This window comes from Cygnus olor, chromosome 1 (genome assembly GCF_009769625.2).
Source record: "Cygnus olor isolate bCygOlo1 chromosome 1, bCygOlo1.pri.v2, whole genome shotgun sequence".
Classification (NCBI taxonomy): Eukaryota; Metazoa; Chordata; class Aves; order Anseriformes; family Anatidae; genus Cygnus; species Cygnus olor.
The window spans coordinates 184,724,460-184,737,112 of record NC_049169.1 but is presented as its reverse complement, the minus strand read 5'-3'; the positions used below and the strand labels follow the sequence as shown (position 1 = coordinate 184,737,112).

At 36.6% G+C, this 12,653-nt stretch overlaps 1 protein-coding gene across 9 annotated transcripts in view; it reads left to right on the top strand.

Annotated features, from left to right (window-relative positions):
* Positions 1 to 12,653, top strand: part of NBEA (neurobeachin) — a 514,211-nt gene that overhangs the window by 110,247 nt on the left and 391,311 nt on the right. For all 9 annotated transcript variants that reach the window (XM_040543716.1, XM_040543666.1, XM_040543691.1 and 6 more), the window contains exons 7-8: positions 8,126 to 8,245; positions 11,349 to 11,495. In XM_040543716.1, coding sequence (XP_040399650.1) covers positions 8,126 to 8,245; positions 11,349 to 11,495 — 267 coding nt within the window. The remainder of the gene's footprint in view (positions 1 to 8,125; positions 8,246 to 11,348; positions 11,496 to 12,653) is intronic.

Sequence of the window (12,653 nt, the reverse complement as noted above, 5' to 3'; positions counted from 1 at the left end):
TCTTTATATTTGCAAGTGTTTTTGTATGACTATGGTGGTTTTACCCTTCTGGACAGCTGAACTCCTCCATTGCCACTCTTTCACTCCCTTGCCTCAAAGGAAAAGGGGAAGAAAATATGATGGAAAGGGCTGAAGGGTTGAGATCACTCACCAATTAATGTCACATGCAAAACAGACTCAGCCCAGGGAGATTAATATAATTTATTGCCTACCACTAGCAGACAAACATAATGAGAAACTAAAAGCAAACTAAAAACACCTCCCCCCATTCACCCCCTTCTACATCCGAGAGGCACAGGGGAGCAGGGAGGGAATGGGGGCTTTAGTCCCCGACACTTCGTCTCCGCCACTCCTTCACAGTCACTCTCTGCCCCTGCTCCACGTCGGGTCCCTCCCATGGGATGCCGTCCTTCTCAAACTGAGCCTGCAGGGGCTGCCCACAGGCAGCAGCTCTTCAAGAACTGCTCCCACACGGCTCCGTACCACGGGGTCCATCCCCCAGGACCAAACTGCTCCAGCACAGGTCCCCCACGGGCGGCAGCTCCCACTAGACCCCTGCTCCTGCGTGGGCTCCTCTCCACGGGCTGCAGCTCCGGCCCGGGGCCTGCTCCTGCAGGGGCTCTCCATGGGCCGCAGCCTCCTTCAGGCCACATCCACCTGCTCCACCAGGGGCTCCTCCACGGGCTGCAGCGTGGAGATCTGCTCCGTGTGGGACCCATGGGCTGCAGGGGGATAGCCTGCTCCACCAGGGGCCTCTCCACAGGCTGCAGGGGAACTTGTGCTGCGTGCCTGGAGCACCTCCTGCCCTCCTGCTGCACTGACCTGGGGGCTGCAGGGCTGGTTCTCACTTCTCTTCCCCAGCTGCTGTTACACAGCAGTTTTTTTCCCCTTTCTTAAATCTCCTCCCAGAGGCCCAACCAGCATCACTCACTGGCTCAGCTCTGGCCAGCGGCAGGTCCCTTTTGGAGCCAGCTGGAGCTGGCTCTGATGTGACATTGGGCAGCTGCTGGGCTCTGTTCATAGAGGCGTTCCCTGCAGCCCCCTACTACCAAACTCTTGCCATGTAAACCCAATACAATGGCATATATTATTTGCTATTGAAAACATCCAGCATGGCCTTGAACACCTCCAGGGATGGGGCATCCACAGCTTGTCTTGGCAACCTGTTCCAGTGCCTCACTACCCTTACAGCGAAGAATATCCTCCTAATGTCTAGTCTATTGTCTTCAGTTTAAGACCATTCTCCCTTGTCCTATCATTATCTACCTGAATAAAAAGTCCCTCTCCGTCTTTTTTATTAGACCCCTTTAAGTATTGAAAAGCCACAATGAGGTCTCCCCAGAGCCTTCTGTTTTTTAGGCTGAACGTCTCCAGCTCTCTCAGCCTTTCTCCACAGGAGAAGTGCTCCAGCCCTCTGATCATCTTTGTGGCCCTCCTCTGGACTTGCTCTAACAGCTCCACATCCTTCTTGTGCTGGGAGCCCCAGACCTGGATACAGCACTCCAGGAGGGGCCTCACGAGAACAGAGTAAATGGGGACAATCCCCTCCCTCCACCAGCTGCTGGTCATGCCTCTGTTGATGCAACCCAGGATGCAGTTGGCCTTCTGGGCTGCAAGCATGCACTGCTGGCTCTTACTGAGCCTTTTGTACACCAGAATTCCAAAGTCCCTCTCCACAGGGCTGCTCTCAATGAGTTCTTCTCCCAGTCTGTGCTCATGTCTGGGATTGGCCCAACCCAGGTGCAGCACCTTGCACTTAGACTTGTTGAACCTCATTAGGTTCACTTCTTCAGCTTGTCCAGGTCCCTTTGAATGGCGTCTCTTCCTTCTTTGGTATCAACCCCACCACTCAGCTTGGTGTCGTCTGCAAACTTGCTGAGGGTGCACTCAATCCCATCGTCTATGTCATTGATGAAGACATTGAAAAGCACCCGTCCCAAGACAAAACGAGGGACACCGATTGTCACCAGCCTCCACCTGGACACAGAACCATTGGCCACTACTCTCTGGGTATGGCCATTGAGCCAATTTCTTATCCACCAGCTGGTCCACCCTTCAAATCCGTATCTTTCCAATTTAGAGATTGGGATGTCATATGGGACTGTGTCAAAGGCCTTACAGAAATCCAAGATGACATAAGTCAGTCTTCCCTTGTCAACTGATGCAGTTACTCCATCATAGAAGGCCACCAGATTGGTCAGGTATGATTTACCCTTGGTGAAGCCACACTGGCTGTCCCGGATCACCTCCTTGTCCTGCACGTGCTTTAACATTACCTCCAGGAGAATTCATTCCATGATCTTGCCAGGCACAGAGGTGGAGCTCACTGGTCTGTAGTTCTCCAGGTCTTCCTTTCTACCCTATTTAAAAATGGGAGTGATGCTTCCCTTTTTCCAGTCACTGGGGACTTTGCCTGACTGCCATGATTTTTCAATTATGGTGGAGTGTGGCTTGGCAACTGCATCACCCAGTTCCCTCAGGACCCTTGGATGCGTGTCATCAAGGCCCATAAACTTGTACTTGTTAAGTTGCATCAGGAGGTCCCAAACATGCTCTTCACTACAGTGGGCTCCCCCAGCCCCTGCCTAGAGGCTTGGGGACAGGAGATCTGGGAAGCCTGACCACCAGTGAAGACCGAGGCAAAGAAGTACCTCTGCCTTTTCCCCATCTGTCATTACCAGTTCTCCATCGTCATTTGTCAGAGACGCTACATGCAAAAACAAATTCAAAGTGTTTTTTAGAGCTTGTCTTGGAGATCGGAGCAACAGACGTAGATAGTGTTCTGAAGCAGTAGCTATGCTAAAGATTCAAAAAAATTGCATGACAGGAAGGAGATTTTGACTAAAACAAAATGCACATGCAAGGAATTGTGGTTAACGTGCAAATAAAAAAATAGCAAAATGATAAAATCTGTGGGTTTTTGTTTGTTTTTAAATAAAGCTTGACATGCACACCAATGCTATCAAAAGATGGTATTGCTCATGTTATAGGATCTGTGGACAGTGTTGCAACAGAAGATTAATGAGCTATTTGTTTCCAAACAAATGAGTCATCTATTAAGTTTAATCTACACACAATGGGACAAGCTGAACACCAGCTTGCAGACTGGTATGTTGTCTGAAATGCTCTTAAAGCATTGTAAAAGGAAAATCATAGAATATATGTGGACAGAACTTGGAGGTTATCGTTATCAGATTATTACTGTTACAAAAGTATCAGAACTGTAAATATAAGTAAATAGCTATAAAAGATACAATTTTTAATAGTGCCATTGCAAAGAATGTCTCATCTCAGGAAAATCATAATCACCAGGTAGAGATTATTGTTAAATAAACTTTTGAATGAAAGAGGACAAAGGAATTTTTCATGTAACATTTTTGTTAGGTGACGTGGAAGATTCAGAAACGAAGCATTGACTAAAGCATTGCCTAAAACTAGTTGCATGGTTTGCACTTACTTAGCTTAGTCAAGTTAAATTTCAGAGATCTCAGTGGTTAATATTCTGCCGAATTTATTGAGGTGTTCCTTTGTGAAATATAATCTTCCTACAAAAGGGAAAACTTTTTTTTTTCACCCTGGGGTCTACAAAATTTCAGCCCACAAAAATTACTTTGTTCATTGTTGCTTGGAAAAAAAAATTAGGCTGGTCACACATGACTTCAGAAGACAAAGCTGCAGTGATACGTCCTTAATCTAGTATGACCCAATAAATCTGTTTACTTGGACATGAAGGAAGTGAGATATTCATATGTACTATTGTATAATGAGTGGCATTTTTTTACCCTCCTGTTAACTATAAGTTTTTAAGGGGGAAAAGTGAAAATACATTTTTAAAGACATGGAAAACAGATGTGGAAAAATGTGCATTCTAATATGCATATAAAAATAAAAAAATATATAAAATATAAAAAATACAACTCAGTTTAGGGACTACTGCAAAGATTATTGAGAAAATATATTTTGCTGCATGCTTTTTTATTTCTAATTCTGTGCCTTCTCTGATTTCAAAAGCAACAAGTAAAAATATTTTTGCTTTTATTTCCTCTGATACAGAGAGGGAAATTTTTATATTAGTAGGATCTGTATCTATTAAACCTGCGTCAGAGAGTGAGTCACCAAGTGAATCTGAAACCTGCACTAAGGTACTGTGTTGAGAAATTAAAAAAAAAAAAAGAATACAAGTTAGTTGGGTATGTGCTTATTTGTTACTTGATGAGGGACAGAGAAATCTTTGCAAAATAAGTATAATATTAATTTTCTAAAAGTACTTTATTTCCCTAAGAAAATAAATAAATAAATAAAAAGAATAAATCTGCATCATTTTACTTCATACTTAATACAAAAATATCATCCCTTAACAGTGGAGAGAGTCTTGGGAACTGTTTTTAGGAAGTTATGGATTTATACAGGGAGTTTTTAATATATAACATATATGTATTCTTTTTTATTTTTTTAAGTAATGAAGGATATCAATGCTAGACTGCTTGCCGTCTTTGTAGCACTTAGTCTATTTCAGGTCTACCTTTGCAGTTTCCAACAAATGCGAGAGAAAACTGTTTGACTCCAAATTACTCATTTACATGCTTCAAGTGGCAAGGGAAAGTAAGGCTTTCACTGTGCAACTAATATGAAGTTTAAACACTCCTATTTCTTCAAAAGTTTAATAGCTACTTTTATTGAAAAGAACTTCCTTGCGATTTAAACTATGTATTTAAGAATCGTTATACTTTACAAGTTACAGGGAGTTGTATCCGACTGAAAGAGGCAAAAGAATGGTACATGCCAAGGGGACATTTTCTATGGAGAAGTGAATATAAAATATTTATTTATATGCATGTAGGATCAATAAATTTGTTATAATACGAAATGTTTTGTACCTGTTTTTCTTTTTCCTTTTTTTATTTATTTCTTAAGGTAGGAGCTGTAAGAAGCTCAGTGATTCAAGTTGAAAAATGTTTATTGATATTTGTAAAATAATGTTACATATACTATGGTTACATTCTTAATGAGTGAAATTGATCAGGGTTGCATTTTTAAGTCATGATTAGCAGACTGTATCACTTAACTTCTCAAGCGTAAATGTAAAGTAGTTCATTTTGACTCTGCAAGACAAATTGGTACAAGTTTCTTGACATATTTCTCACTAGGAAGAAAAGAAAAAGATAAAGGAACTGCCTACAACATTTTCAATTGTATCCAAATAATTACAGGGTACTGAGGAGAACAGGTGAAAATTATAACATTTTAATTAAATCAGAGGGCAGAAGAAGAATTTGTCTAATACATCAATAACATGCTTCATTTGTATGTCCAAACTAAATGCATTCTGTGAAGTACTTTTTCAACAAGTTGAAAATTCATGACAAATAACTGATTCACTATTTTATAATGATGGTATGGCACAATATTATAGATGAGAGTATTGTTGGTGTAGAAGAGAAAGACCACCTCAACCACTTAGAGGATGGCTTCTCTAACTTCTTGACAGCTGTTTTATATTGTAAGATATGTAATTGTAAAACAAGTCAACAAGGAAGAAAATTTAAATGATTGAAACCATCAGTGATATACTGAGACAGTTCAGACTTTAAGATACATGAAATTCTCTCTTTTACTTTGTTTCCTATAGAAGAACAAACTTTGATATGTTTTCTTACCAAGGCAGAACAGAAGGCGAAGGAGGAAAGGAATACTTTTTCTATTCATACTTTTTGTGTTGTAACAACTACCTAGATTATTTAAATTATCTCTTAGGAGGTGAGTTCTTCCACAAGGTTAGCCATCTAATCTAGTCAGCTGAACAAGAAAAAGGCACCTGCAGCAAATTATTTTGCAGGTGTAGCTAAGACTTGAAGAATGGTATTTAATGCCTACAAGTACCCAACTTGTTACACTTCTTGTGTAAGAACTGCAGGTGATTGTTTTATAGTAGGCATCTAAGTGAACTTGGAGTTCATAGATTCTTATTGTTGGATCATTCAGTAAATATGATCTGAGTTTGTTTATTAACTTGGCTTTTGTTTATGAGGTTCTCTGAACACTAAAGCAACTTAGAGTCAAATGAAATAATGTAGTTTCTGTATTAGGGACTTATGTTTGTTGACTTATGCAGCTGTCTGGGACAGACACTTGTATTCTTGTAGGATGTGGAGCATAGGCCTAGAAATACAGTTACGTTTTGGATATTGAAATATTTTACATACAATATATAAAAATCACACAAAATGACGCAAATTAATGCTGATGGAGGTTTAAACTAGTTGACCTTTTACCAAAGAGGTAAATCATGAGGAGCTGCATCTCTTTAGAGTATTTGAAGTGCTGTTTTCCAAGGGTGGCAATTTGTTGGTAAAGCTCATACAAATATGAGTATTTTGCTGCATAGCTATTTCAACTTTATTTTAGCTTAGAAAATGTAGTACTACTTTTGACGCCCTTTCATAGCTGGACTGAATCCCATGGAGGGGTGGGAGGGATGTACCTTATTTTCATGAAGGTGTGTTTACTAAGTATTCTGAAAAGTAGTGGCATAATCATAAAACAAGATTATTAAAATAAAATCCCAAGGGATGTGCAAGTTCTTTGCTTTAAAAAAAAACAAACAAAAAATTAACTAAACATAACAGTCAAAAGGTAATAATTAAAATGTGCCAAGAAAGGGAAGACAAATAAATTGTAAATGACTATTCCAAATAATAATATATTTAACACAATAAATGAGCATTTGTACCTGGTAAGTCCAGATGATAACATCTACAAGACTGCTACTAACATCTACAAGACTGCTACTATAACTACAACTGAGACAACTGCAGCCTTACCCAAAAGGGAAAGATAAAGTCAGTATATTCAGTTTAAGCAGTTAGCTGAAAAAAATAAAATAAAATAAAAAATCACTATGATCAGTCTTTTGAGATGCTCATAAAATGGCTTGAATTCCTAGCAGCTGAGTAATTGTTTATTACATGTAGTCCTTCTTCCCTGTTCAAAGAAGTGGCAGCTAGATCAGGCTGCTCTAGGTGTTTCCAGTCAGGTTTTTAGCATCTCCAGGGAAGGAGACTCCACAGCCTGTTTGGACGAACTGCTGTACTGTTTGACCACCCTTACTTTACGTTTAAATGAAATTTCAAGTATTTCAGTTTGCGCCCATTGCCTCTTATCCTGTTACTGAGAAATCTCTGACTCCCTCTTTACTTCCTGCCCATTAAGTATTTATACACATGGATAAGATGTCCCTGAGCCTTCTCTTCTCCAAGTTAAACTGTCCCATATCTCAGCTTCTCTTCATGTGTTAGAGGCTTTGATCACTTAATCGTCTTTGTGGCCCTTTGTCGAACTCTCTCCAGTATGTCCATTTTCTTCTGGTTTGTATGTGTTTTGAAAGAATAAACACCCATTATAGTTAAGTATGAGTTGATTTGCAGATCACAAAAGATTAAATTACCATTTTTAGGATTAGGTTATTTTGAAGGTTCAGTTCTAAAGGATATTTAAGATTTTCTTCTTAAACTTTACAAATCACAATTAAAATTCATCATGGACATAATGATTCCAGTTGAACAGATTATTTGAAAGACCACCATAGTTGTACTTGGAAGTGTTTTACTCAGATACTTTCTCCCCTTGATTATAAAATATGAAGCAATTGAGATAAGGTGCTAAACTGGGCTATAAAATCTGCTGTGGTGATTTTTTTCCTTTTGTTTAATAATTTCTGATAGATTAAAAGACAGAGATACTTGATGTTAATTTGTTAAGGCACATAGAAATGGATTTCTGATGAGACCTGAATTGTGTTTTGTGTATAGTACATATGTTTTTAGATTACACTTTCAGGAAAGGGAATGTAATAATCTTTTAAATTTTACTGGGTTTTAATTTTATTGCATTTTTGGCTCATATCCCATAAAAAGATGTAAGTAGGTACATTGTTATGTCTGAGCACTGTTCTACCAAGCGGACTTGGAAGTTCCACTGACTTGACTTTTAATTTTATGAGTTCATAAGGATTCATCTGGTCATATAACTTCATGAGATTTTTCACTTATTTTCAATGGTAATCATTAAGTTTATGTGTTATAGCACAAAAACTGCCACTATATACTGATTTTCCGTTTCTTTTCAGTGGTATATGATAAGCATTGTACACATCTATAATCGCTGGAGAAACAGTGAAATACGATGTTACGTGAATGGTCAGCTGGTATCCTATGGTGACATGGCCTGGCATGTTAACACAAATGATGTAAGATTTTATTTTTTTCCTTTCTCATAGCTTCACAGCACATCAAACTATTCATCTCATTTTAAAGTAAATGGAAAAAGAAAGAAAAATACAGTATTTTCTCTAGATCTTTGCAAAATTTTTATTTTTTTTTTAAGCTTTAAAAAGCCTTACCTATGTATTTCATAAAATTTAGTATTGCTGTGGTTTCTTTGGGTATGTTTTTTTTTTTTTTTCCTTTAGATTATTATGAATTTTTGGCTCTATTTTGCACTATTTTAAGGAAATTTGTGGAGATTTGTTGGAGAGTCTGTTACAGTTAATGTTTTTAATATATGATGTTGTATAGAGGACAGTGACAACAATGGATTCATATTTCACTTTTTCCATAGAAAGTTATGGTGGAGTTACAGATTTGAGAGATGTAGATTAAGGAAAACCCTTAAGAAAAACTGATTCATTCAGCCTAATGAATACGCATGCTGCCAAGTACTCATTTTTGTATCACATTAAATTCTGTTTTATTCAAGAAGAGATATTTGTTAATGATTAAAAGATTTCTATGCTATTTTTGTTGATTGAACATTAGATTTTAAGTATTTTTTTTTTAATTGCAGTAGAACTGAATAGTCTGGACCATGGTCAGCGTCCTGTTGTTTTAAGCACTGTATAAATATTGTGAGAGATAATTTCTTCTATGAAGAGTTTACCATTTTAAAGCAATGAGACAAATAGAAATTAAGGAGAAAAAAAAAAGTTAAAGCTGGAAAACAGAAGCATGGAGAAGCGTAAGGAAACTTACGGCATTAAACAAAGTCTGATGTCTTACATCTATATCCCAGTAGCAAGCATATTTTGCCTCTTTTATTGTTTGACTTGGATTAGTTCATAGGCAGTTGACCAGTATTAAAAATGCTGTGCTAATTATTAAGGAATTAGTATTTAATTAATGTTGTTAGCAAGTACAAATTAAGTACTACAAAATTGCAGTTTTGTGTTTTGCGTTTTATTGGCTTGGATTGCCAACTAGGGAGATTACCAATTAAAAGATATTGAGACACACAGAGTTGCATAGCATCAGTCAGCTCAGAACAAGTGAATACAGTGTTCTTGTGTCTGCTTGTACCACAGGCAGAAATGAGTCATTTTTACCTGGAGAAGATTGCATGTTTACCTGTAAATACAGCTAAATGTTAATTGGACAGAGTTCAATTTATGTTAACAGTACATTCTTAGAGGAAATGTATCAGATTCATATTTTTTAATTATAAATTATTTGAATTAAATCTATATATGCTTTAAAAAAAAGTCCATTTTCTTGTACAATGGAAGGGATGAGACTGTACACCCAATGATGAAGAAAACACTAAATGTAATAAACACAAAACTTTTCAGATGCTCACTGTGTCAAAGCTACCACTGGATAAAACTCATTTGGATTATATACTTTTCAGATTAATAAAGCATTTATTAGATTCGCATTACTGAATTTAAAGTTAAGGGACTCAGCTGAATTTTTATTTCAAGCATAGATTTTATCTTGGAAAAGACTGTGAACTGATTTATTCCCATCCAATAGATCTCACATTACAGTTTTCTTATATTTTAATGTCATTTTTCATTATCTGACATTTACCTCTTGTATCCAATACTTGTCTACAGTTTTCATATGTGCAGACACAATCGAGACATCTTCAATGATGTCTCGATTAACTCCAACTTCATTAATGCTATTTAATGAAATATAAAAGCTATAAAAAGTTTATTGTGTTAGTTATGTGTCACATAACTCAATGTTTTTATTCCAAGGACTAATTATAGCTAGAGATTATGATAAAAAGATTAAATTAAATGCATGAAAACACATAACACGAATAATCAAAAATGTGTACAATTGCTAGCTGATCAGTACATTAAACAGTTGATTATAAGAGATCAAATAACATTTAGAGATGGATGTTACATTGGAAGAGTTGATTATTGTGGATATTAGATTAGGAATTTTCCCCCAGTTATGGGAAGACATGAGAGAAAGCATAAAACTGTTCAAGATGTAGAATTAGAGGGTTAATGGAGTCTTGTGGAAGATTTTTTGCTCAGATACTAAAATGAAGACAAACTTGATGATGTCATAGAAACATAGAATATCCTAAGTTGGAAGGGACCCTTAGGAATCCTTGAGTCTAACTCCTGGCTCCACACAGGACCACCCAAAAATCAAACCATATATCTGAGAGCACTGTCCAAATGCTTCTGGAACTCCAACAGGCTTCCTAATGCAGATTATACTAGTTTAATTTGTGTCAAAAAGTGAGGCCCATTCCTTGTTTTCATTAAATAAAGTACACGTGGCAAGGAAACTAAGAGATCTTTGCCAAAGATCATTGTGCTGTAGATATAGTCCTCTTGTGCTGCATCTTGTTTCCTAATTTCTCAGATTTTTATTCTGGATGGTTAAATTCTAAACTTCATTTGATCTAAAAGCCTTTTTTCTTGGAAGCACCAGGAGAACTTAACCTAATTCTTGCAAAATAAATTTAACTTGGGGGGGGGGAGGGAAAATAAGCTACACTTCAAATATGAAATAATAGGAAATGGACAGATGGAGAACTGCAGAAGGTCTTTGTGCATCTAGGAGGATAGATGTGGGAAGAAAGAACAGAAAATAGCAACTTCTATGATTGTGGAAGAAGTCAGAAGAGGAGTTTAAGTTCAAACCACATCATTATAAGATGTGGTCATAGAAGACTGTGCACCAGTTGCAAACTAGAAAAAAAATGTATTTGTTTTTCTGCTACAAGTGTTTAGCTATTTTAGCACAACAGTGAAAGAACAGTGTATTTTGCCATTCTAAATTTCTCTATTCTATGTTAAATGATTAATAAAAAAGAAATTCTAATAGCCAGTCATAACAGCATTGTAGTACCAACCCATAAAATAATAAATGCTAAGACACTTGAAATTGTTCACTACAAAAATTTAGGTATTGAAATAATAAATGAATGGTTTATTTTCTTAATTATGGTCTCCATTTATTTTTAGCTCCAGTAGTTGCCTGTGAATACGATTTCATTATATACTTTGTATAACTAAAGCTCATTATCATTGCATCTTTCTGATATAGAGCTATGACAAATGTTTTCTTGGCTCTTCGGAGACTGCTGATGCTAATCGAGTGTTCTGTGGCCAGCTTGGAGCAGTATATGTATTCACGGAAGCACTCAACCCAGCACAGATTTTTGCAATACATCAGTTAGGACCTGGTTATAAGGTAATAATGGATCTTAAAAAACATTTTTTTGTAAAACTGAAAATAATTCATAGATATAATTGATAGATATAGTTGGAAGCTATATGTAAATGTAGATATTCCTCTTGGGGTCATATAGAGCTGTGTGATTTGTTTTCAGCAAAAGATAAGGGTTTTGTCAAGTTTCCTAACTGCTCTTAATTTCTACCAGCTTTTTGAAAGATGCAAGTAATTGCTTTAAAAAATAGCTGAAACATGATTATATGTGATTTTTATAAATTTGGGTCATAATCAAATTAGAACAATTTTGTGTTTTGAGTACTAAATAGCAGGGGAACAACTTTCCCCTTCTCTCCTGTTTTGTGTTTAAAAACTGAGTTAAAGCAGATTAACATTGAACAAAGCATAATAAGCCAATTCTGTTCAAATACACAGTTTTAAAGAGTGCTGCTAAAGTAAAGGTTGAGCTTTTCATATATGCTTTGCCAGAGAAATTTAGGGGGGACAGTTTGGACAAATTCATGGTGCATGCATAAACTTTGATCTCTAGTATGAACAATGTTAGTTATTTCTTGAAATGGCTGTGTATAGTATTATTTTATCAAGAAAAACAAAGTAAATGTTTTGCAGAAGTGTGTGGAAATTGTTTGCCCAGCAGAGAAGACTTGAAATTGAATGATCGGCTCTAACCTAGCTTAAGAGTATGGAATTTCTACCATCAGTTACTCCCAAATTTTGTTTTTGTTGATTTTTGAAATTTGCAGCATCATCCGGAATACTTGCAGATTCTTAGTATATGATATATTTTTAAAATAAAGACTTTTAAAAAGGGGCAAATACAGATCAACATTTAGATTCTAACAACATTAATTTGCTTTGCTGAAAATGACTTTGCTGTAAGTCATTTGATGAAAACTAGCATCTAAATGACAGTGACAACTGAAAATATCTTTTGTGGTATGTATGTAGTGTGAATAGCCAAACATATGTCAAGGGAGAAGGGGAAGTCTTTTGCATGTGGTTGATGGTTAAAACCTGCTGTAAAACCTAAAATGTTAGTTAAGTTAGTCAAGAAGTGTATCACATGTGCAAACAAGGGGTACTTTATTTCAACCTTAATACTGTATTTTGTCTGAACAAAGATTTCTGCAGATATTTTTTTTTTGTCATACAAAAGAA